Source organism: Scylla paramamosain, chromosome 3, assembly GCF_035594125.1.
Source record: "Scylla paramamosain isolate STU-SP2022 chromosome 3, ASM3559412v1, whole genome shotgun sequence".
Lineage (NCBI taxonomy): Eukaryota > Metazoa > Arthropoda > Malacostraca > Decapoda > Portunidae > Scylla > Scylla paramamosain.
Genome location: NC_087153.1, coordinates 30,738,022 through 30,762,442, shown reverse-complemented (window position 1 = coordinate 30,762,442; position 24,421 = coordinate 30,738,022). Strand labels below are relative to the sequence as shown.

The 24,421-nt window shown below is 37.5% G+C and overlaps 1 protein-coding gene across 1 annotated transcript in view; it reads left to right on the top strand.

Annotated features, from left to right (window-relative positions):
- The window catches only part of LOC135093549 (mannosyl-oligosaccharide alpha-1,2-mannosidase IA-like), a 38,737-nt gene that overhangs the window by 7,400 nt on the left and 6,916 nt on the right, over positions 1 to 24,421 (top strand). The window contains exons 2-8 of the mRNA XM_063992901.1: positions 1,105 to 1,323; positions 6,207 to 6,386; positions 11,693 to 11,906; positions 16,167 to 16,391; positions 17,946 to 18,229; positions 18,907 to 19,023; positions 19,207 to 19,324. Of these exons, the coding sequence (XP_063848971.1) occupies positions 1,105 to 1,323; positions 6,207 to 6,386; positions 11,693 to 11,906; positions 16,167 to 16,391; positions 17,946 to 18,229; positions 18,907 to 19,023; positions 19,207 to 19,324 (1,357 nt within the window). The remainder of the gene's footprint in view (positions 1 to 1,104; positions 1,324 to 6,206; positions 6,387 to 11,692; positions 11,907 to 16,166; positions 16,392 to 17,945; positions 18,230 to 18,906; positions 19,024 to 19,206; positions 19,325 to 24,421) is intronic.

The window sequence follows — 24,421 nt, the reverse complement described above, 5'->3', positions numbered from 1 at the left end:
GTTTTGAGGTAATAAATTAAGTTAAATAGCCCAAAATGATTTTAAAGTCCTATGTATGGGGAATTTTGGAAATATGATACTTGCTTGCCAGCCCAAGTCTTACACAGCATGCAATGAGTTACTTGACCTCTTGCTTCCTCCTACCTTTGTGAGGCAATCTAATCACCTTTTGTGATGAAAGAAAGAAGAAAGTACTTAAATTTCATCCTGAGTTTGGTTAGGTTAGGTTTTGAAGTGCTTGTGATGAAGAAACTGCAGATTTTACACTAATTGTCTTTGTGGCTGTGAATAAGTTTGCCTTGTCTAAGTAAATGTTAAGTAAATTATCATTCATCACTTGGAATATTTACTTGTTTCTCATTTGTGTGTAATACATTTTTTTTTTTGTACAAACACCATGCATGCTCTTGTTTGTGAAATATAATAACACAAGTTTTGATGTGTTGAATATCTGTCATTTTAATGAATTGGTCACCTATCATTCTTTGGCTTTGCATTTGGAGCCATTGTAAACTTCCTCACTTTGAGAGAAAAAAATGTCATGCACAAGGATGCAAAGTGATGGAGCACAGTGCCAGAAAAACTGGGAAGCACTGCTCTACTTGCTTTTCTTAGAGTGCAACAAATGTTTGTGGGAATTCATAAGTGCTGAAATCTTTGTCCCCTAACTCCCAGGAATATGAGAGGAGCAGTGTATTCTACCTATCATTTACTAAGTAAGCAATGATTATAACATTAAAGAAGATCCTTAATTGTCTCCAACCTGCAAGACCTCTTGGTTGCAAACCAAGTGCATCAAATACTACATCACCTGTGTGTGTGTGTGTGTGTGTGTGTGTGTGTGTGTGTGTGTGTGTGTGTGTGTGTGTGTGTGTGTGTGTGTGTGTGTGTGTGTGTGTGTGTGTGTACTGACTTCACATAGTATTGGAAAGAGTTGCTGACTTGATATCTTTCTATCTTATCTATGTATAGAATTTTGTGTATGCTTTACAATCTTAGCCTATGATTTGATATAAAACAGTATCACATTGTATGTTAAATGTGTACAGTATTGCATATTTAAAGATAAAAAATATTTTGCTCTGACACAGTATTGTCTTCCAGATGGTGTTGCATGCCTGGAGAGGGTACAAAACCTATGCCTGGGGTAAGAATGAGTTGCGACCAGTGAGCAAACGTGGTCACACAGCTGGAATATTTGGGCGGCAGGACATGGGGGCCACCATTGTAGATGCCCTGGACACACTCTACATCATGGGCCTCATGGAGGAGTTCAATGAGGGCCGTGCATGGGTGCAGTACCACCTAGATTTTAATCAGCTGGTGAGTTCTCAGATAACCATTAATCAGATAAGAACAAACAATATTAAACATATGCTGCAGCCCAGAAAGTCCTGATAGAGCATGCTGAAGCTTTGTGTTCTAAGTGAAGCAGTAGTTTTTAATCTTACCTTATATCTGGGTGTTGTGTTCAGATTCTTCCAAGCAACATGCATTCCTTGTAGCTAAAGTAACTTCCTGCCTTATGAATGTATTGTATTATATATATATATATATATATATATATATATATATATATATATATATATATATATATATATATATATATATATATATATATATATATATATATATATATATATATATATATATACAGGGTGTCCCATAAGTTTCTGTACATAGGAAAAATTTTAAGAAATTATAGAATTATAGAAAAAAAACTTTTTTATTTATATAATATGCTCTACATGCCTTTGTGTTGAAAACACATTTCAATGCGTGTCCTCTCCTGCTGAAGAACATGTTCAAACACATCTGGATTTATGCTTGTAATGGCGTTCGTGATACCATATGCATGGAAATTTATGGGACACCCTGTATATATATATATATATATATATATATATATGCTTAATCCAAATTTGCATAAGGAATGCAACATGGAGAGTAAATGATAATTTCTTGTGGAACAGATACACAGTGGAACCTCTGTTCTCAAACTTATTCATTCCTGAATGCCGTTCAAAAACCGAAACTATTTTCCCCATAGTAATCAATGTAAAATGGATTAATCCTTTCCCAGACACCAGTCTGTATTGTCTTAATGGCTTATGACAGATGCTTCCACAGTCAAGATGGCCACTTTACAACATCTTCAACTCACAAATCATCTAGAATAGATGTAATGAATGAAGTTAATGACACAGAACTCATCAGAAGATACTGTTTAGACAAATCTAGTGAGGGAAGCCTTACAGAGGGACACAGAGGAGCAACCCACTTACCACCAAAATGAAGATGGTCATAACACTTAGACATCTTGCTGCTGGGAAAAGCTACTGGAAAAATGCAGTTGCGCAGTGGTGATAGCATTGGGGGTCATTGAGAGACCCACAGGTGGCTTGGGATTACTCCTGAGCACCAAAACTGTTTGTTTACATCAAGGCTTTTCAGTGGGATCACATTTACCTTATTTCAAAAATTGAATTACTGTCTTACACTCTGTGTCTCTCCTCCAAATATATAAAAACGAAGTAGATATTTATAGAAACTATAAATTAATAATAAATGGCAGCTTTTGCTATGTCTTTTAATATTTGAAATCAAGTAACCTTGTTCTAGAACTGAGTTATCACAACCAAAGCAATGAGTTCAAAATTTTCTTCAAAAACTGAAATGTTCGAAAAGGGAGGGTTTCGGTAACCATAGTTCCACTGTACAAGATTTTTATGTTAAGTAGTCAATGTGTATAGATGATTGAACATTCATGAGCTAAATTATGAAGAGTCTCAACTATCACATATAGTTCCCAAACTGGGGATAAATTATGGCTTGGGGATAATATTGCAACTTTTTTGGGGAGGGTAATAGAAGGGAGACAGAAAAAAAGTGAAGAATTTTAGATATCATTTTGTGCTATGTAACATGTACCAGTACATGGTATGGCCAGTGTATATGAGTACACTGTGTTACATGACTAAGCCAGTGTATATACGTAAGAATGTGCTGTAGGAAAAAATATTTTGGAAAGAAAATTGTGTTTGATATAAGAAATTAATTGAACCTGAAAATTAAAGTATTACAAATTTTTGTTTTATGTTAGTATATTACACTCCGATGCAGTTTGCATCTTAGCTTGAGATGTGGTGACATTTTGTTTTATTATACATTAGGACCTATATAATAATTATTTAGGACTGATTTGCAATTGTGCATGTTTAAAATAAGTCCTAATACTTTTGTTTATATATTATCAGTCTCAAAACTAGAGAAAAATGTGAAGTATTCATGTAATTTTTTGTAATTAATCTTCCTAGGTGTGAGGATACATGAATTTATCAAAAGCTTCTAGATGGCTACATGAACTTAGGGAAGGCTGGGAACCACTCATATATTTCATTTTGTCAGTTTCTGTATAAGTATCAGCTGAGATAGACATAAGTATATATATATATATATAGTTAGTATTTACCTACTGTTACATATTATGAAAGGGATAAAACACCTTTTGTGGCATGCTAAATTCTGTAACAAGCTGAAAAGTTTGGGAACAACTAGTTTAAAGATAAAGTAGTTTCCAATATTTATGATGTGTATGGGAGTGTAGTGGGAAGTTGCTTGAGCAAGAAAAATCAAAAGGAAGAGGTGAAAGCAGTCAGAAATTTTAAAATTGAATATGTAACAAAAGTAGATGGGTTCATGGGTGAGATGATAAGGTATGGAGAAGCGTTGACAGAATGGATGCATAAGATAAGTATTTTGATTAGCGGGAATAGAGGGTAAAGTTTACGGTACACTGGGGACTGGATAAAGGTTGTTGTCATTATCCCTATCTGCAAAGGGAAAAGTAATTTGGTAGGAGGATACTGAAAGGGATGAAATTTATTTTTGTGGATGCAAAGCCATGCATCAGAAAAGAAAGGAAAAAGGCATGAAATATTTAGAATAAAATGGGTGTAATATCTTGGTTGCTGTTTGACTTTTGTATGGATTGTGTAATTAGGAAAATGAAAGCAAAGGTTGATGGTGGCAACATGGAAATGAGTGTAAATTGTGGTAAGTTCTTGTGCATTTGTAGGTGATGCAGTGCTGTTTTCTGAAATGTTGCTTGCAAAAAGCTTATGCTTGATAGTGTTTGCCAAAGGAAAAGTTGGAGTTAATGTAAACTGGTGGAAAGTAATGGTGTTTGAAGGATTGATGTAAATCAGTGGAAGATGATAGTGTTTGAAGGGCTGAAAATTATTTTGATGCCTATGTTGCATTAGAACTGAATTAGGGTGAAAGCAGGAAAATAAATGAGGTACTGTACATACATGAATTTAATCATTATGTTTTTATCATGTTAAATGGAGGTATGGGAGATGAGAGGGGAGGAGAAGCATTACAAAGGCCCATTCACACACACACATCAGTGATGTATCATTGCTGTGTCTGCTCAGTGCTTCAGTGTTAGTAAAAAAAAAATAGTTTGAATTCGGCTGATGCATTCTCACATGTTTGGCACAGTACCATGTTTTGAGTTTCCCTATCAGTTCTATCTCCATTCTGTGAAATTTAATATTGTCCCCACTGATATTTTTCAGTGTTTCACGGACACCAAATGAGTGCTGTGAGTTAGCCCACAAAAATGTATGATGAACTACAGTAAAATCCCTCTTATCTGGCATCAACGGGACCGCCGACATGCCGGATACTTGAATATTGCCGGATACTTGAATAAAAGTGAAATTATGTCCACAATCACCACCCTACACTCATGCATATTACCATAACAAAGATCAGCTGATCTTAATCAGCAGCTGATCTGATCAGCTGCTTAAGTGTAAGCACAACACGCTTCCTCTTTTCTACAACTTTAGGCATGATGAAGGCGTCAGGCAATAAACAGTGCACACGCGGGACTGAGTCACTGAGTAAACACAGTGCAGTGGGCCGCGGGTGGTGCGAAGCAGTGCGCTCTGGTGGCGAGGGGACAAAGTATGCCTCGTGCGGGAATTTTAATCGATTTTATGAGTACACATTGATTTTTTATTGATTTTAAGGCTCGGGGAAAAATGTGCCGGATACTTGAAGCTGCCGGATACTCGAATGCCGGATGAGAGGGATTTTACTGTACCTATTGAATTGGTTTGGAATCATCCTGTTCTGCATGATTTGTCATGGTCAGAGTATGTGGACAGCAGTCTCAAACAGCATATTTGGAAAAAAATTGTCCCATCATCATTGAACTCCTTGTACGAAGTAGCAAACTCTCCTTCACTTTATCTTTTTTTTTTTTTTTTTTTCATGCTTCATGTACCCACTTTCTTTCCTTCAGCTTGTTCTGAGTCTCTTCCTCTCCATCAAGAATTATGGCAATCTTTGCCAATTTCGTGTCTGAAAACTTTGCCGGCTTGGAAATCACTGATTTAAGACAGTGCGAATGTGCGTGAACAGACATCACTGAAGCGTCGTGGATTTCACTGAGATTGAACTGACACGGCACTGATATGTCACTGATGTGTGTGAATGGGCCTTAAAGAGGGATAGTGGATGTATCTCCAGGGTGTATGATGAAAGCAGTGACAACAAGTACAAAAGTAAAATAGGCCTGAGTGGTGAAATTATTACACAAGCAATCGCACATGTTAATGACAGTTAGATGCAGGATGAAAAAAATGAAGTAAAAGGATCTAAGTAATTTGATTTTGGTTACTTGGAAAAAAATGTGCAAAAAGATTAATAATGAAAGCAACAAAAGTGTATATAACAGATCTGGTATATTGTATATCAATGTGAAGAATTGGAGTGTGAAGTTCTTGAAGAGTTAAGCAGAACATTCTGAGGTGATTTAACCTTACAGAAAGAATGACAACAAGTTGACGAAGTGGCTGTATGAATATGGTGGATGCTGTGAATGCAAGAAGACAACTGGGTTGTGAGATTGGATGATGGGATGCCAAAGTATGTGTGAGGAATAGAAAGGGGCAGAGAGGAGAATGAGAAAAATTAGAACATGCAAGGACAGAATGAATGGAGAATCTTTCTTTATGGTCATTCCCTTGAGGGTGAATTCTTAGAACAGATATCAGATATAGATAAATTCATCATTCACTAGTTTCACATGTTTCCAAAATGGAATATTGTTAAAAAAATTTATAAATGAAATATTTATGGATATAAATCTCATAAAATAATGTTAGATTAATACAGTTTTGAATTTTCAGAGATCTGAAATGTCTGTGTTTGAGACCAACATAAGATTTGTGGGAGGACTGCTGTCAGCCTTCTCCTTGACAGGAGACCCACTCTTCAGGGACCGAGCTCTTCATATTGCCCGCAAGCTGCTACCTGCCTTTGACACACCAACAGGGATACCTTATGCTCTTATCAATGTTGCCAATGGGGTGAGTACCTTTTCTTTTACCTGAATATGTATTTCTTTAGAGCAAGTTGTATATTTTAGGTTCTGTAATAGGTGACAATGTACAGTTACCCAATATAATTTTCACTCTGCTCAATAATTCTTTTGCTTTGACTAATGATAGAAGAGGAGAGTCTCAGATAACGAGACATTTTTTATGATGTGGTGTGACAAGTACAGCCAGTGGGAAGGTGCTGCTCACTTCTCTCTCCCTCAGTGACAGGAGGGAGATGATTGGCTTATTATTTGAACTACTAACAGCTGCTTTACATCTTGTGAAGTGATATGGATTATAGTACACTTGTGCACACACACACACACACACACACACACATAATTTTTTATTTATTTTTATTTATTTATTTATTCATTTATTTATTTATTTATTTTCATAGCATGCAGGTAACACACTCAACATAATAGCCTCTCTCTCTCTCTCTCTCTCTCTCTCTCTCTCTCTCTCTCTCTCTCTCTCTCTCTCTCTCTCTCTCTCTCTCTCTCTCTCTCTCTCTCTCTCTCTCTCTCTCTCTCTCTCTCTCTCTCTCTCTCTCTCTCTCTCTCTCTCTCTCTCTCTCTCTCATAGTGATTGGTGTTCTATATATGCATGGGTGGCAAGGTCATGAGCACAATGCTTTGTTATGACCTGCTATCAACTTTATGTATGTACTTATAACAGTTTTAGGTTCTATGAAATCTTGTTACATCTGAGAATGTTAGCTTCTTTGACACTTGAAAAAATAAATATAATGAGTTGAGTTTCTTTTGTCTCAGTATGTTCAAATCAGATTACAATGTGACATTTTTTTATGTTGTGATGTGATGACTACAGTCACTGAGGGAAGAAAGGAGACACCTGCCTAATGAGATAATGAAAATACAGTGTTCCCAGGCTATTTGTGGGGGTTACATTCCAAAGTCAAAGTCCTTGGGGGTGATCTGAAAGGACATGTGGGAAGAAATAAAAATGTTATTGAGAGAATACATGGGGGATAGGGTGTGGGAGAGAGAAATGAAGGTGAAAATGTGGTGGATTTTGCAGTGGCTTTCGACATGGCAATCTTGAATACTTTTTTATAAGAAACAGGAAAATCAGGTGTGGACATATTGCAGTGGAGGAAGGAAAAATCAGATCGATTTCTTAATGTGTAGGAGAAATAACTTGAAGGAAATAAAGAATTTTAAGGTTATCAATGGCGAGAGTGTCACACCTCAACATAGGCTGACCGTGATAGACCGAGATGAAAGATTAAAGAAGGGGCAGACAACAACAAACATCAAAAATTAAATGGTGGAGGTTGAAGGATGAGGAGTTGAAAGCGGAGTTTAAAATCAAAGTGTTGGACAGGGTGGTAGAAGCTGAAGATCCAGACACATGGTGGACAACAAACAGCAGGCACATAATTGAGATAGGGGAAGAAGTACGTGGGAAAACATCAGGCAAGGACATCAGGCAGGATAAGCAATCTTGGTGGTGGAATAATGAGGTGAGAGAGAAAGTTAAGGCAAAGAAAATATATGACAGAATGGGAAATGAAGAAGCAGAAAGAGCCTACAGAGAAGCAAATAAAGAAGCGAATAGGTCAGTAGCACAAGTGAAAGCTAGAACAAGGGAAGACATGTACGATAAATTGGAAACCAGGGAAGGTGAGAAGAGGATATTTGCACTAGCAAGACAGAGAGAGAAGTCAACAAAGGATTTTACGCATATCAAGCATGTTAAAAATAAGGAAGGAAGAGTTCTAATTGATGACAATGAAATAAGAGAGCGATGGAAAGAATATTTCAAGGTACTTTTGAATGAGGAAAACCCAAGAGGAGTGTTGGAGGATGGGGAACCAAATGACAGGAGAACAACAGCAATTTCAAGGGAGGAAGTCAAACAAGCATTGAGGAGGATGAACAATGGGAAGGCAACAGGGCCAGATAACATACCTGTAGAGGTGTGGAAGGGTTTAGAAGAGGACTTGAGTGGCTGTGTTGGTTGGTAAAATAAGATCTATGAGAAGGAGAAAATCCCAAATGCATGGAGATGCAGCGATATTGTCCCAATATACAAGGAGAAAGGAGACATACAGGACTGTAAATATTACAGAGGAATTAAATTAATGTCGCATACAGTGAAACTGTACAAAAGGATAATTGAGAGAAGAGTAAGGGGAGAAACACAGGTGGGAGACGAACAGTTTGGATTTATGCCGGGGAGAAGTACTACCGATGCAGTCTTTGCGCTAAGACAACTACTGGAGAGGTATGGGGAGAAGTAAAGAGAGTTGTACCTTATTTTTATTGATTTGGAAAAAGCTTATGATAGAGTACCACGCCAGGAAGTTTGGGCTAGTATGAGAAGGAAAGGAGCATCAGAGAAGTATGTGAGAGTGATCCAGGACATGTACGAAGGCTCAAGGATGAGGTTAAGGAGCAGTGTAGGAACAACAGAGGAGTTCTGTATGAGAGTGGGTCTGCACCAGGGATCTTCTCTGAGCCCATATCTGTTCAGCCTACTCATGGATGATAGTGTTCAAAATATAAAAGAGGAGGCACCATGGACCATGTTGTTCGCAGATGACATCGTCTTGGTGAAGATGGAGTAGAGAGAAAGTTGGAGAGATGGCGAGGAGCATTGGAAGGGAGAGGTTTGAAAATTAGCAGGGAGAAGACAGAGTATCTGAATTTTAATGGTTGACAGGAGAGTAAAGTATAGATGCAAGATATGAAGTTAAAGGGTGTCAAGGAGTTCAGATACTTGGGCTCTCATATATCAGCGGACAGCAGCCTGGATGGAGAGATCATTCACCATATCCAATCGGGTTGCAAGAATTGGAAAAGAATAACTGTAGTGCTCTGTGACTGAAAAATTAGTGCCAGAGTATAGGGGAAAGTGTTCAAATTGGTGGTTAGACCCGCATTGTTATATGGTGCGGAGACGTGGCCAATAAAGAAAGCACAGGAGAATAAGTTGGAGGTTGCTGAGATGAGAATGTTAAGGTAGATGTTTGGGTTGACAAGGAGGGATAAAGTGAGAAACAATTTCATAAGAGGAACATTCAAAGTAATGGAGGTGACAAAGAAAGTACAAGAAAGGAGAATGCGACCAAAGGAGAAGGCAGACCAAAGAAAAGGTGGAAGGATCGCATTGGAGAGGACCTGAGGGAGAGAGGATTGAGTGGAGAGGAGGTTAGGGACAGAGCCTTGTGGAGAAGACTAGTGATGAACAGTGACCCCATATGAACATGGGAGCAGCTGCAGAAGAAGAAGAAGACATTCCAAAGTCTACTGCAAACTGAAAATCAACTAATCATGGCTCAGAAATACCTATGTTTATAGTTTAAACCATGAAGTATATGTCTCACACTTATTAAGCACATTTAAAATTCACTCTAACACAATAAGAAACAATTATTATATGTATTGTACATAATATTTTAATAAAAAAATGCAGTACACTGTAAAATGAAGGGGGACTAAACTGATGTGTACTGTAAACCCTCAAAGTAATGAACCTCTGTTTACTGAATTTCAGGTACAATGACCCTTTGAGGCTTTCAAATACTAGTTTCATTTTATTAACTAACTTTGCAAATTGCACCATATTTCAAAATTATTGAACACTTGCTTTATTTTATGAACATCATAGGTCTTAAAATGCAGAAGAGTTGCCTGACATGCAGTCAACTGCATATTTTTGAAAGTTGGTAAGGTTTTTCTTACGCGGAGGCTAGCTTCACCTTCTGCATTAACGTCACGTGGAGCTAACTCCTGATTGGCTGCTGCCTGCACTCCATTCCTACATTAAGGTTTCAAGTTCCCTGAATTACAGTATGACTTAGAGGCAAACTGATGCCACATGTTAGACATGATTGGTGTTAGTAGATTAGGATAATTTTGGCTTTAATGATGTGCTAATTTCTTTGAGCCAGCTTTCTAATTTTAAAATATCTAACCACATCTTAATAGAAGGACAGTTGTATGTAGGTGTACTGCCTAATAACAGGCTCTGCTGCGAGTTTGAAGATATATGACTTTTATGCACAGACTCTGCTACAAATCTGAAGATACATAATATTAGTATATAGATTTGATGCATTCTTGTGTTGTCTATTTGAGTAAGCCTGAGATGAATGATTTTGTTGATAGAGAGAAAGCATCTTCATACATATACCCTGCTACAACCAAGTGTAGTCATGTGAGGGTAAACATCTATTTATTGATACACCCACTTTTGAAACATTTATATATACTGCAGATCCTCTGCCAGGAAGGGGTTACCATGTTTTATGGTTTACAAGATTTTTTTTTTTTTTTTTTTTTTTTTTTTTTTTTCTTCCTCTCTCTCTCTTCTTCCTAAAAATACCCTGAAAAATACTTGTGCATCTTTTAGGATTAATGTTGTATTGTGACGAGTTCTTAGGATTTGAGGATGAATAAAAGTTCTTTGATTGTTTTATATTTTTACATTCATGTTTTAAAAAATTTTTAATTCATTTTTATGAAAATAAAACCATCCTTGGACAGTGAAAGATGTATAATATATTTACTAATCACCAACTAGTATGGCATCTCCATACGAACAAAATCGGATAAGTGATTAATGTAAACAATATGCGTTGCCAGTATGTGGGGGGGATGCACTGCTTCACTGTGTGTATTTACCTATGGTAGTTTTATTTTACATAGTTGTAAATTTGTATTGAGTGCTCCAGCAAATTTGTGATGAGTGCTGAGACAATAGATGGTTTTATGAAAAGGTTAGATAAATTTATGGATAACAATGATAGATGGTCAAATGCAGGTTTACAGGAGCTGCCTTGTGTAGGTCAACCAGCCTCTTGCAGACTCCTTGCTTCTTGTGTTTTTATGTTCAGTGGTCAGGTATATGGTGAATGTGTTCTTGTATGAGAATGACTTTTTTTTTTTTCCTTAGAAATTTTTTTCAAATATTAGGGTGCATCTTCAAAGATGTGGTGTCTTGTAAGCTGTAAAAGACAGTAATGATAATGTAAATCACAATGACCTGATTGCAAATTACTAATTGTATGAATATCTTGTTTTTTTTTTGTGAATTTTTATGTTAAGCTTGTTTACTAGATTTAATACAGGTTTCCATTGCTTGGCTTTTGCCCTGTTAAGAAGAATTTCATGTTACAAAGATTCTCATTGCTTTCACAGATATCCAACATATTAATGATATTACTTGTAAACATACTTCACCTTACATCAGGTATGAGAGGAATTATATTTCTAAAATGCTGTTGATATGAGGTATTTTCAGATAAGCTCTTTTGTTTTTAGATTGCCAAGAATTATGCTTGGGCAAGTGGAGGATCCAGTATATTATCTGAGTTTGGAACCCTCCACCTGGAATTTGTTTATCTTTCGGACATCTCTGGAGACCCAGTGTTCAAGGAGAAAGTGATGAGGATCCGGGACGTGATCAAGAAGGCAGAACGACCTGATGGGCTCTATCCCAACTACATGAATCCTAAAACTGGCAAATGGGGCCAACGTAAGTGTCTGATTCATGTTTTTGTTTTGTTGGCTGGTCTTTGGACCAAATGCACATTGATGACTGCAGAATGTTTCTGATTTGGACAAACAGTATTAGTAGAAACATGGGTGTAATATGTGATAATATTTAAAAAGAAATCCGCTGAAATTATGTTCCTTGTTACTCTTGACACTCCTGACAAACTTAGTCAGTCACCATATTCATAAATGCATAGAAAGAGAACATCAATAAACTTATAATGGACAACAGTGCACTGCCCTTATTTCGTTTCATCATTACATTGGTCTTCCCGTAATTCTTATATCAAGCTTTTATTTACAAGCTGTAACATGTAATTTTATAACTTTCTATTTTGTCAATTTGGTGTTAGCATATGGATTCCAAAGCCAGGTTATATATGTGGAATTTACATTGTGAAGGGGAAACCTGTGGTCTGGCTAAGTACCTAACAGTACACAGGCCAGTGACTTTTTTTTTTTTTTTTTTTTTTTATGTAGGAAGGACACTGGCCAAGGGCAACAAAAATCCAATAAAAAAAAATGCCCACTGAAATGCCAGTCCCACAAGAGGGTCAAAGCAGTGGTCAAAAATTGATGAATAAGTGTCTTGAAACCTCCCTATTGAAGGAGTTCAAGTCATAGGAAGGTGGAAATACAGAAGCAGGCAGGGAGTTCCAGAGTTTACCAGAGAAAGGGATGAATGATTGAGAATACTGGTTAACTCTTGCGTTAGAGAGGTGGACAGAATAGGGGTGAGAGAAAGAAGAAAGTCTTGTGCAGCGAGGCCGCGGAAGGAGGGGAGGCATGCAGTTTGCAAGATCAGAAGAGCAGTTAGCATGAAAATAGCGGTAGAAGACAGCTAGATATGCAACATTGCAGCGGTGAGAGAGAGGCTGAAGACAGTCAGTTAGAGGAGAGGAGTTGATGAGACGTAAAGCTTTTGATTCCACCCTGTCTAGAAGAGCAGTATGAGTGGAACCCCCCCAGACATGTGAAGCTTACTCCATACATGGACGGATAAGGCCCTTGTACAGAGTTAGCAGCTGGGAGGGTGAGAAAAACTGGCGGAGACGTCTCAGAACACCTAACTTCATAGAAGCTGTTTTAGCTAGAGATGAGATGTGAAGTTTCCAGTTCAGATTATAAGTAAAGGACAGACTGAGGATGTTAAGTGTAGAAGAGGGGGACAGTTGAGTGTCATTGAAGAAGAGGGGATAGTTGTCTGGAAGGTTGTGTCGAGTTGATAGATGGAGGAATTGAGTTTTTGAAGCATTGAACAATACCAAGTTTGCTCTGCCCCAATCAGAAATTTTAGAAAGATCAGAAGTCAAGCGTTCTGTGGCTTCCCTGCGTGATATGTTTACCTCCTGAAGGGTTGGACATCTATGAAAAGATGTGGAAAAGTGCAGGGTGGTATCATCAGCATAGGAGTGGATAGGACAAGAAGTTTGGTTTAGATCATTAATGAATAATAAGAAGAGAGTGGGTGACAGGACAGAACCCTGAGGAACACCACTGTTAATAGATTTAGATTTAGGAGAAGAACAGTGACTTTCTACCACAGCAGCAATAGAACGGTCAGAAAGGAAACTTGATGTGAAGTTACAGAGACAAGGATAGAAACCGTAGGAGGGTAGTTTGGAAATCAAAGCTTTGCGCCAGACTCTATCAAAAGCTTTTGATATGTCTAAGGCAACAGCAAAAGTTTCACCAAAATCTCTAAAAGAGGATGACCAAGACTCATTAAGGAAAGCCAGAAGATCACCAGTAGAGCGGCCTTGACGGAACCCATACTGGCGATCAGATAGAAGGTTGTGAAGTGATAGATGTTTAAGAATCTTCCTGTTGAGGATAGATTCAAAAACTTTAGATAGGCAGGAAATTAAAGCAATAGGACAGTAGTTTGAGGGATTAGAACGGTCACTCTTTTTAGGAACACGTTGAATGTAGGCAAACTTCCAGCAAGAAGGAAAGGTAGATGTTGACAGACAGAGCTGAAAGAGTTTGACTAGGCAAGGTGCAAGCACGGAGGCACAGTTTCGGAGAACAATAGGAGGGACCCCATCAGGCCCATAAGCCTTCTGAGGGTTTAGGCCAGTGAGGGCATGGAAAACATCATTGCGGAGAATTTTAATTTGTGGCATGAAGTAGTCAGAGGGTGGAGGAGAGGGAGGAACAAGCCCAGAATCGTCCAAGGTAGTGTTTTTAGCAAAGGTTTGAGCGAAGAGTTCAGCTTTAGAAATAGATGTGATAGCAGTGGTGCCATCTGGTTGAAATAGAGGAGGGGAAGAAGAATTGGAGATATTTATGGCTAGATGCCAGAAATCACGAGGGGAGTTGGATCTTGAAAGGTTTTGACATTTTCTGTTAATGAAGGAGTTTTTTAGCTAGTTAGAGAACAGACTTGGCATGGTTCCGGGCAGAAATATAAAGTGCATGAGATTCTGGTGATGGAAGGCTTAAGTACCTTTTGTGGGCCACCTCTCTATCATGTATAGCACGAGAACAAGCTGTGTTAAACCAAGGTTTAGAAGGTTTAGGACGAGAAAAAGAGTGAGGAATGTACGCCTCCATGCCAGACACTATCACTTCTGTTATGTGCTCAGCACACAAAGATGTGTCTCTGACACGGAAGCAGTAGTCATTCCAAGAAAAATCAGCAAAATACCTCCTCAGGTCCCCCCAACTAGCAGAGGCAAAATGCCAGAGCTACCTTTGCTTAGGGGGATCCTGAGGAGGGATTGGAGTGATAGGACAAGATAAAGATATGAGATTGTGATCGGAGGAGCCCAACAGAGAAGAAAGGGTGACAGCATAAGCAGAAGGATTAGAGGTCAGGAAAAGGTCAAGAATGTTGGGCGTATCTCCAAGACGATCAGGAATACGAGTAGGGTGTTGCACCAATTGCTCTAGGTCATGGAGGATAGCAAAGTTGTAGGCTAGTTCACCAGGATGGTCAGTGAAGGGAGAGGAAAGCCAAAGCTGGTGGTGAACATTGAAGTCTCCAAGAATGGAGATCTCTGCAAAAGGGAAGAGGGTCAGAATGTGCTCCACTTTGGAAGTTAAGTAGTCAAAGAATTTCTTATAATCAGAGGAGTTAGGTGAGAGGTATACGGCACAGATGAATTTAGTATGAGAGTGACTCTGTAGTCGTAGCCAGATGGTGGAAAACTCGGAAGATTCAAGAGCGTGGGCACGAGAGCAGGTTAAGTCATTGCGCACATAAACGCAGCATCCAGCTTTGGATCGAAAATGAGGATAGAGAAAGTAGGAGGGAACAGAAAAGGGGCTACTGTCAGTAGCCTCAGACACCTGAGTTTCAGTGAGGAAAAGAAGATGAGGTTTAGAAGAGGAGAGGTGGTGTTCTACAGATTGAAAATTAGATCTTAGACCGCGAATGTTGCAAAGTTAATGAAGAAAACGTTGAGGGGGGTGTCAAGACACTTAGGGTCATCAACAGAAAGGCAGTCCAACCTGGGGACATTTATGGTCCCCTCCCCAGATGGGGACTCTGAGGCTTGTGTAGGAGTTGCCATGATGATTTTAACATTTTTGAGTGAAGGGTGTGTGTGTTATTAGGTGCTTGTAGTTTTGTGTGGAGGAAGAGAGTTGTCTTTAGAGGGCAGGCTGTGGCTGCCCCCTTGTGTTGTGAGACACAAAGGGAAACATTCAGTGAGGTCACAGCTGGGTTTAATGATAAGTTCACAGCACCCCCAGAACAGTGCTTTAGACCTCACTGGGAGTAATTATCGTTTCGGCAGGTGTCTACTGCCTCCTCCATGACTAATCAGGATACTTAGCTGGGATGTCCGTATGGGTAGAGAGCAAAGCAAGCAGAGTTGGAGCTGTTGGTGGATGAGTTGGAGTGTGTTAATTGAGTGTGGCTGAGTAACTGCCTGGGTCATGTTCATTGCATGCCTATAAACCCTAAAGTCAAGGGGTTCAGATCCTACCCAATCCTAGATCCTTGGTAATTAACCCACTCTTTAAGGTGGGTTCTTAAATTTTAATTGATAATAACACCCATCTCCATTTTATCATTGTTTTGTTGGAATATATACTAATTCCAATATTATATCTTTTTCCTTTTTACCTCTCTCTCTCTCTCTCTCTCTCTCTCTCTCTCTCTCTCTCTCTCTCTCTCTCTCTCTCTCTCTCTCTCTCTCTCTCTCTCTCTCTCTCTCTCTCTCTCTCTCTCTCTCTCTCACCAAGTGTCTGATAATGATTCTAAAGGTATATGCTTTTTTTTATATTGAAGGTCACACCTCCATTGGTGCCCTTGGTGACAGCTTCTATGAGTACCTTATAAAAGCTTACATCCAGTCTGGGGGAAAGGATACAGAGGCCCGGGAGATGTATGAGGAAGCTATCGGTGTCATAACTAACCGCCTTGTCATGAAGTCACACACTGGTCTCACATACTTAGCTGAGAGCAAATTTAACCGCCTAGAACACAAAATGGATCATCTGGCATGCTTTTCAGGTAAGGTGTAGCTAATACTTGTTGTTTAATTCTTGCTGAGTTTCCTTTGTATTTAAAGTGCAACATTAGATAGAGGTTTCTCTTTTGAGAGTAATGAAATTCTTGTAAAATTTGTTTTTTCAGGGTTATAGATCTTAGTGCAGATTTTTCTTTTCTTTTGACATGAAAAGCATAGAGAGAAGCAGTAAAATTATGATAAAAATCATTAATTGATATATATATATATATATATATATATATATATATATATATATATATATATATATATATATATATATATATATATATATGCATGGAGAATTTTTTTGTTCTTACTGTTTGTGTTGATATCAAGACATGAGGAGGAAGGTGCTTATTCCACAGTAAAACACAAATATTTTAGCACTAGTGTGTCATATTTGAAGTATATAAAAGGCTGTAAGATCATACAGTTGGGCTAGGTTTGTAGGAGAAAACCACAAAGATTTGACGTCCCACTCAGTATTTGGACACCAAGCCACTAAGTCCTGTCAGGAGTAATGGTGTCTTTGAACACTGAGCTGTCAGACCATTCATGAAGTCTGCACTGGTTTCAAATTAAGGTCTAGTAGGTCATTATAGATTTCACACACACACACACACACACACACACACACACACACACACACACACACACACACACACACACACACACACACACACACACACACACACACACACACACACATTTTTATATTATTAGGTTTCCAAATTTTATTTCTGATATTTTTCCTTTTAAACTTTTTTTTTGTGTGTGTGTGTAATAATAATAATAATAATAATAATAATAATAATAATAATAATAACAATAATAATGATAATAATAATAATAATAAATGGCTTATTATTCAGGCAGTTTACAAACTGAAAATGTACAGAGGGGGTAGGGAAATACTTAACATTAGTCCTAAAGATAAGTCTAATCTAGAAGAGAAATGCTATTTATTGATGGCTCGCATCACGGAGGGATTATAGATTTCACACACACACACACACACACACACACACACACATTTTTATATTATTAGGTTTTCAAATTTTATTTCTGATATTTTTCCTTTTAAACTTTTTTTTTGTGTGTGTGTGTAATAATAATAATAATAATAATAATAATAATAATAATAATAATAATAATAATGATAATAATAATAATAATAAATGGCTTATTATTCAGGCAGTTTACAAACTGAAAATGTACAGAGGGGGTAGGGAAATACTTAACATTAATCCTAAAGATAAGTCTAATCTAGAAGAGAAATGCTATTTATTGATGGCTTGCATCACGGAGGGAATGGCGCTGAGTATGTACCGATCCGTGCGCGGTGCCTTTAGGGACATTATCTTGTTGTGGTGTCTGGTGGCACAGACTGGGCAAGGCACGTCAGGTAGCAGCATGTGTCTGAGACGTGGATGATGCAGAAGTCCCCTTCCAAACTCCTCCAGAGCCTCTCGGTGCCTGGTGTGTGTGTGCGTGTGCACCTGCACATATGCATGGTCTGTAATTTGCAATTCACCATCTGTTATTTCTCCCATCAGGTGGAATGTATGCACTAGGTGCCAAGAGATTAGAAAATGAAATAACAGGAACGCACATGGAAATAGCCGAAGGTCTGGCCCATACTTGTCACGAGTCATATTCCCGCACTCCAACTGGTCTGGGTCCAGAGAGCTTCAGATTCACAGAAGGTATTGAGGCACGGGCACTCAAGTCATCAGAGAAGTACTACATCTTGAGACCAGAGGCCATTGAAAGCTGGTTCTACATGTGGAGATTCACCAAGGATCCCAAGTACCGAGAATGGGCATGGGGTGCAGTTCTGGTTAGTATTGACTACAGTAACTTTGTAATACTAAGGCAAGCTTTTCATGAAATATATACTCTTATTAATATTATAAAAAGTGTAAAAAATTCATCAAAGTCATTTGTTTTTACATTACTGGAGTCTCCTTTTAGTGATTCTTGTCTTTGCTTCCTTTATTTCACCACTGTGTATACTTATCAACTCTTCTCTGTCATTCCATACACTCTTCTGTTGCTCTTTCATTTTATTTTTTGCTTTTCAGATTACTTCAGCACTATCACATTATCTTGTCTCATATTACCTTGTACCACTACTTTCGCACATTTCCTTAAAATTCATGGCATGTCTACTTAAAATTGATATATTGATATTCTGATGGATACATCAGAATTTGAATATTTCATTAATTTTTTGTGTTTGACACTATAGCTTTTCATCATTCTTGCTTTCATCACCTACATGATTCTATCCTTGTATATGTAATATTTACATGTAGACATTTATATTCTTCCTGACCATCAAACTTTATTTGTATCTACTTACCAAGTTATTTATCATCTAAAAAAAAACTTAATAGTTTTGCTATTATAAGATGTCTATTTCAGATGGCACTTTTCTTTGCCATATCTTTCAAAGTTTTATTTGCTAATATACCTTTAGAATAATTAATTATCACATATATAATACATGTACAGGCACTAGAAAAGCATTGCCGGGCAGAGGCTGGCTACAGTGGTATCCAGAACGTGTACATGGAAACTCCACAGAAAGATGATGTTCAGCAGAGCTTTATCTTTGCTGAGACTTTCAAGGTACCTATGTCATTGAAAGCCATTTTCTATCCACAACTTTGTTAAATTCATAAAGCTATGTATAGTCCTCCAATGCCTGACTTTATTTTTTTTATTTTTGTCTCATCATGACATGTTTTATATTTGGGTAATTTTATTTCAAATTATGGCTTTACAAAATTGTAATGGAGTTGTCTTTTACAGTATTTGTATTTGATATTCTCGGATGACTCCCTCCTGAGTCTTGATGAGTGGGTCTTCAACACAGAAGCACATCCTCTCCCAATTTTGGGAAGCAACCCATTTTACCGCAAAGCTCAAGGCAAGTTTTAAGAATTAGGGTGATTCACTTGTATTATATATTCTTTGTTTTTGTATAGTTATGCAATCCAAATATGATTCAGTTTTGAACATTTTATCTCCTCCCAATTTATGATTCAGCTTCTTAGAAGAGTATATTAGATACTGTGTAGTGCTGCATTTTGGTTGCTAAGAATATGAATCTGGTCTGTTTTAGAATCTGATAGGTCCTTCAAGTACATACATCAGACCTTGTTCAGTTGAATGCTGGAAAATAATTAAAAAAGGTGAACAAATCTGCTATCCATCTCTCTCTCCAGTACCTTGTCCCATCCCTTCAGAGGTTGGTTATGGTAGAAAAGCTATACATACTGTTCTGCTATTCCCTCATTAAATTTTTTGCCCATCATCTTTTTTCCAGTACTCCTCCACTTTCTTTTATCCATTGTATTGATTGTTTCCCTACCATATATTATCCTTCAGTTTCATTCATAACTATTCTCTACAAATTCTTCTTTCTCAACACATTGCCAAACGGCCTTATTGTGTCACACTTCACCAATCATCCACTCCTCATTCTGTTTCCTGTCACGCCAAATTTCTCATATACGCCAATATTGCTCTTTCCATTGTATTTTGACGGCCTACATGCTCCACCCAATGTGAATCATCTCCCCTGCATGTATTTGCAACTGTTGTGCTTTATGTAATTTTTTTTTTTTTTTTTTTTTTTGACCCAAAGCAGATTGAAAAATCTGCTCATATACTTCAATTGACAATATGTGTAAGTTATTTACTGATCTATCTATCTATCTATCTGTATCTAACACTTGTTGCAAAGAACTCCCCAAAGGGGATTGAGGCAAGAGATAATTCCTCATTTATTTTTCTTCTGTAGCTTAAATTAATGAATCAATTATGATGTGACTCTCTAGTGTGACTCACTCAAATAACAGGTTATCTTGCAGTACTTTGGAATGGGAAGGTTTCAATAGAATGTCAGGGAAGGCATAGTGGTGTAAGGGATTATGTGGATACTTTTTATGTTTTCCTTTCACATTTATTTCAGTTTTATGTATATTTTCTTCATTTACAGTTTCTAATTAAGCAAAACCATCTGTAACACCTGACAGGATTGCTATTACTATGTTGTTAGTAAGAAATAGGTATACTTGTGGTTTTAGTACCAGGAGAGTGGATTAGAATGATCAAACATTATTGTAATATTGATGGATGCCAGTAAACAAGGTAAGATAATCTCACTTTTCTCTTCTTTTTATTAAGCTCAAAATTGAAATCACATGCAGGTTTGCTTGGAATACTGATATACACTATTGTGTTACTGTTACAGGTTATTACTTTTTTTTTTTGTCATGTATCTGCTAACAATAGGTCATGTCAATGAGGCCTTGCATGGAAGAAGGCAAATATTTGGAAAAATTATAATAACTATAATCTTTATGTTACAACATCTTTTTCTGTTTTGAATGCATTTTCCCATTATGTATGAAGTTTAACTCCATGAACATGCCCTCTTAACTCACTTTTATGTATTTATTTATGTATTTATCAGTTATTGTTGTGGTAAGTTCATGAAAATTATGCCGTCTCATTGACCCCTGGGAGGGTGTGTGAGTGGACTTGGCAGGGCCTTTTGGCATATGGACCCAGTTAGGGTGCTGGGCACTTCATAGGAAGTACCCTGCATCTGCTGTGGTTGCAGGATAGGAGTAGATGCATGATAGGGAAAGGTCTCATTATAAAGGTACAGGGGTAAACTAGCATATGCTGTCGGACCTTGCTGTTGATGTATATGGCCAGCTGCACTATGCTTAAGCTCCTGGGGTGTAGTGCGATAGTCCATGAGACTGTCTCTTTCCACTAAGGGCCAACTGGGCTAAGAATGTGAATGATTTGTGTATGAGTTGGCCCTTTCCACTAGGAGCCAACTGGGTTAAGGATATGAATGATTTGTGTATGAGTATGTAGTGCTTTGTCTGGGCCACCGTGTGGGGGGATTGCCATCCTGGTATATAGATAGATTGTTTTTTTTTTTTATCTTGCATACATGCATTTACATATACATCAAGATGGGTGGATTGCTAGCCTCCTCCTGCTGTGAGACAAGATTACACATTGGCTTGCATCACATACCAATGCACTTCTGAATGAACAGTGGCTGTAGTATGAAAGAAGACAAACTAATATCATCTGAAATTGTTCAGGATTGAAATTCAAGACCTCATGTGTAGGCCTGGTGGCTTCTTGCAGCTTCCTTTATTTTCTTATGTTCCTATGTTTTTGTAAAATAGCCTGGTGGCATGTTTCCCTTCTTTTAAGTAAGGTCTCAGACGTAACCAATGAAATATTTTTCCTTGTCGCAGTACAGGCTCTTACAAATTTGCCTGGATAGATATGTAGTTCTTTGACATTTTAATTTGAACTTCTATTTATGTTGTATGCTTTGCTCTGCTGTATTATGTACAGTAATACTAGTTAAGATTATTTCTTTGTTATAAATAACTGAAAACATTCCTAGTGCAGTAATCCCTCCAGTATCTGGACATAGCAGTGCCCTGGCTTCTCCAGGGCTTGTTCATCCTCTCATGCCAGAAATTATTTTTTTTATGATGTTATCACATGAAATGTGATTTGGCATTCATATTTTAACTTTATGAAGCTTCACTCAGCACACTCACATACAGAAAATGTGTAACTCGTCTAGAAAAAACACCATTACAGGTATTGTGCCAGATGTAGGACAAAGACCGGGTGAAAGGTAAAAAAAAAAAAAAAATCCAAAAGTATTTGTGACAGGAATGTCAATCCATAAATAAGTATTTGTGACTGGAATGTCATAAAGGAAATTTTTCTTAGAATTGGCTGTATATATCTGTAATACTTTATTGTACCATTCTCAACACTGATTTCCAGCAAATGACAAATCAGATATGCAGTATCCAGACAAATGCAACTTCTGGACATTCCGTGGTTTGATTGGGATGGATAATAGAGGGATTACTGTATTGCTTTCCTTTCATTCATTTATACATAAGGTAAATCAAATTCAATATAATCACCACTGCATTATGCACAAGAGGACTGATAAATTATGTAATTTTGCAAATTACATAATATGTAGATAGTAAATACAATTCAGTATTAGCAAATGTAAAGTGTACATAAAGGAAATCCACACAATAGTTAAGGAATGAGGCTTTGGTAAGATCAAAGGACAAAAAAGATTTAGGTGTAGTATATTGGTACTACATGCACTTTTGGAGCCAAGGGATCCTCAGGCACATGGGTTTGAATCCTGGCCACAGTCTGAGGTTAGGAAGGCCATCCACTTGAGGTAACAGTTCCCAAGTTCATTGGGAGGCATTTTCCTGGCCCTAATAGACTAGGAAAACTGGATGTATAAGAAATAAAAAATATTAAAAAAATTGTCAGGGGAAGCACTGCATAGATGCCAAAGTAAAGTCAATTGGAATTAATCTTTTGGAGCATTAAAAGTAAAATCAAACCTCATCTAGAGTGTGTGGTACAGTTGTGGTCTCCCTATATTACAGGAAGGACGTAGATCTGTTAGAATACACAAAGCAGAATGACTGAAAGCATCCATGGGATGAAAAGTATTCTTTACAAAAAGAGATTTAAGCTTTTGCATTTATATTTCTTAGTGAGGCATAAGTTAAGAGGGGATTTGATAGTGGTCTTTTAATTGGTACAGAGGATATAAAAAGGGTGACATAAGCAATATTCACAGGGTTAGTAATCAGGATAGAATAAGAAATTATAAGTTCAAGCTTGATAAAGTTACATTTAAAAAAAAGAAATAGGAAGAAATTTGTTCTCAAATATAGAAATAGAGTGGTAGATGAATAAAATAAACTCAGTAAGCAGGTTGTCATTAAGAAGCTTTAAAAGATGATACAAATTCATAGCTGAGGATAATAGATGGTAATATGTAAGTATGTTTTATACAGGGACTGCCATTTAGAGACTTGATGGCTTCTTGGTGCTTCCCTTACTTTCTTGTGTTCTTAATGCCCAATCTTTGTGAGAAGAAGTGTGGATCAGGTGTGTGGCACATTTTAACAGAAAGGTTGGTGGAGTGGAGAACCACAAGCAAATGTAGATGCATTAGGGTGAGGTTCTCTTACTGCTTAGGCCACACTCCTCATGTCTCACTACATGACAGTCAAAATGCAGGATGAAGTTTTTATATTCCTTCATTGAATATCCTTTATGGAGCAGTATGATAACAATTCTGGCTTCATGAAAGTGCTTTTGCCAGACTAGTGCTGTTCATTCACAGATACCAAAAATTACATTCTTTGTTGGTGTCTATCTTGTAGAGACTGGTTATGGATGATCTCTTTTAGACAAAGCCTTTTCTTCTTTATAATGTGATTGTAAAAAAAAATATGTATGTAAAAGGAGGAGTGAAGCTCAAGCAGAGTGAAACAACATCCTCTTGATGAGTATGAGAAAAAGACAGTGACACTTGCTTAGAATTTTTTCACTGCATCAGCCTGTCCCACTCAAACATGTTAGATGGTTGATACCTACCTCCTCCCACGTAGACCAGCATTAAGGACAAGATCAATACACACATCTTAATGAATTGTTGTCCCTCTGCATAATGCAATGGCCAGCATTATAGAGAGAAATAATCTCATTTCTTAGTGGTTGTGGCTTTGATGTAAATTTGTTGTCTTTCTGCCTCTACCTTTGACATAACTTTGCAGTGTCTCAGATGAGGCCACCAGACAGACTCTCAAGGGCAGCAGTTTTCTTGATAATCTTCCTCCTCCTCCTCCTTTTTACGATAAGTTGCATTATGGGATGGAAGAGTAAGTGGGGAGTTGCTTGCAAAAAATATATTTTGATAGATACCTTAAAACTGATGAATTTGAAACTGATCTAAATGTTTTTACCTCTTTATAGATGGCATCATTCTGTTCACTATAGTTTAAGTCTCATTCTTAGTTTTTTCCCTATCAGATTCAAAATAACTGCTTTTTATTGTGTTGTTTTTAGCATTTTAAAACTAAAATGCTTGTTTAGTGATCAACATTTCTTATTTCTTTCTTCTATTTTACCACATGTGAGA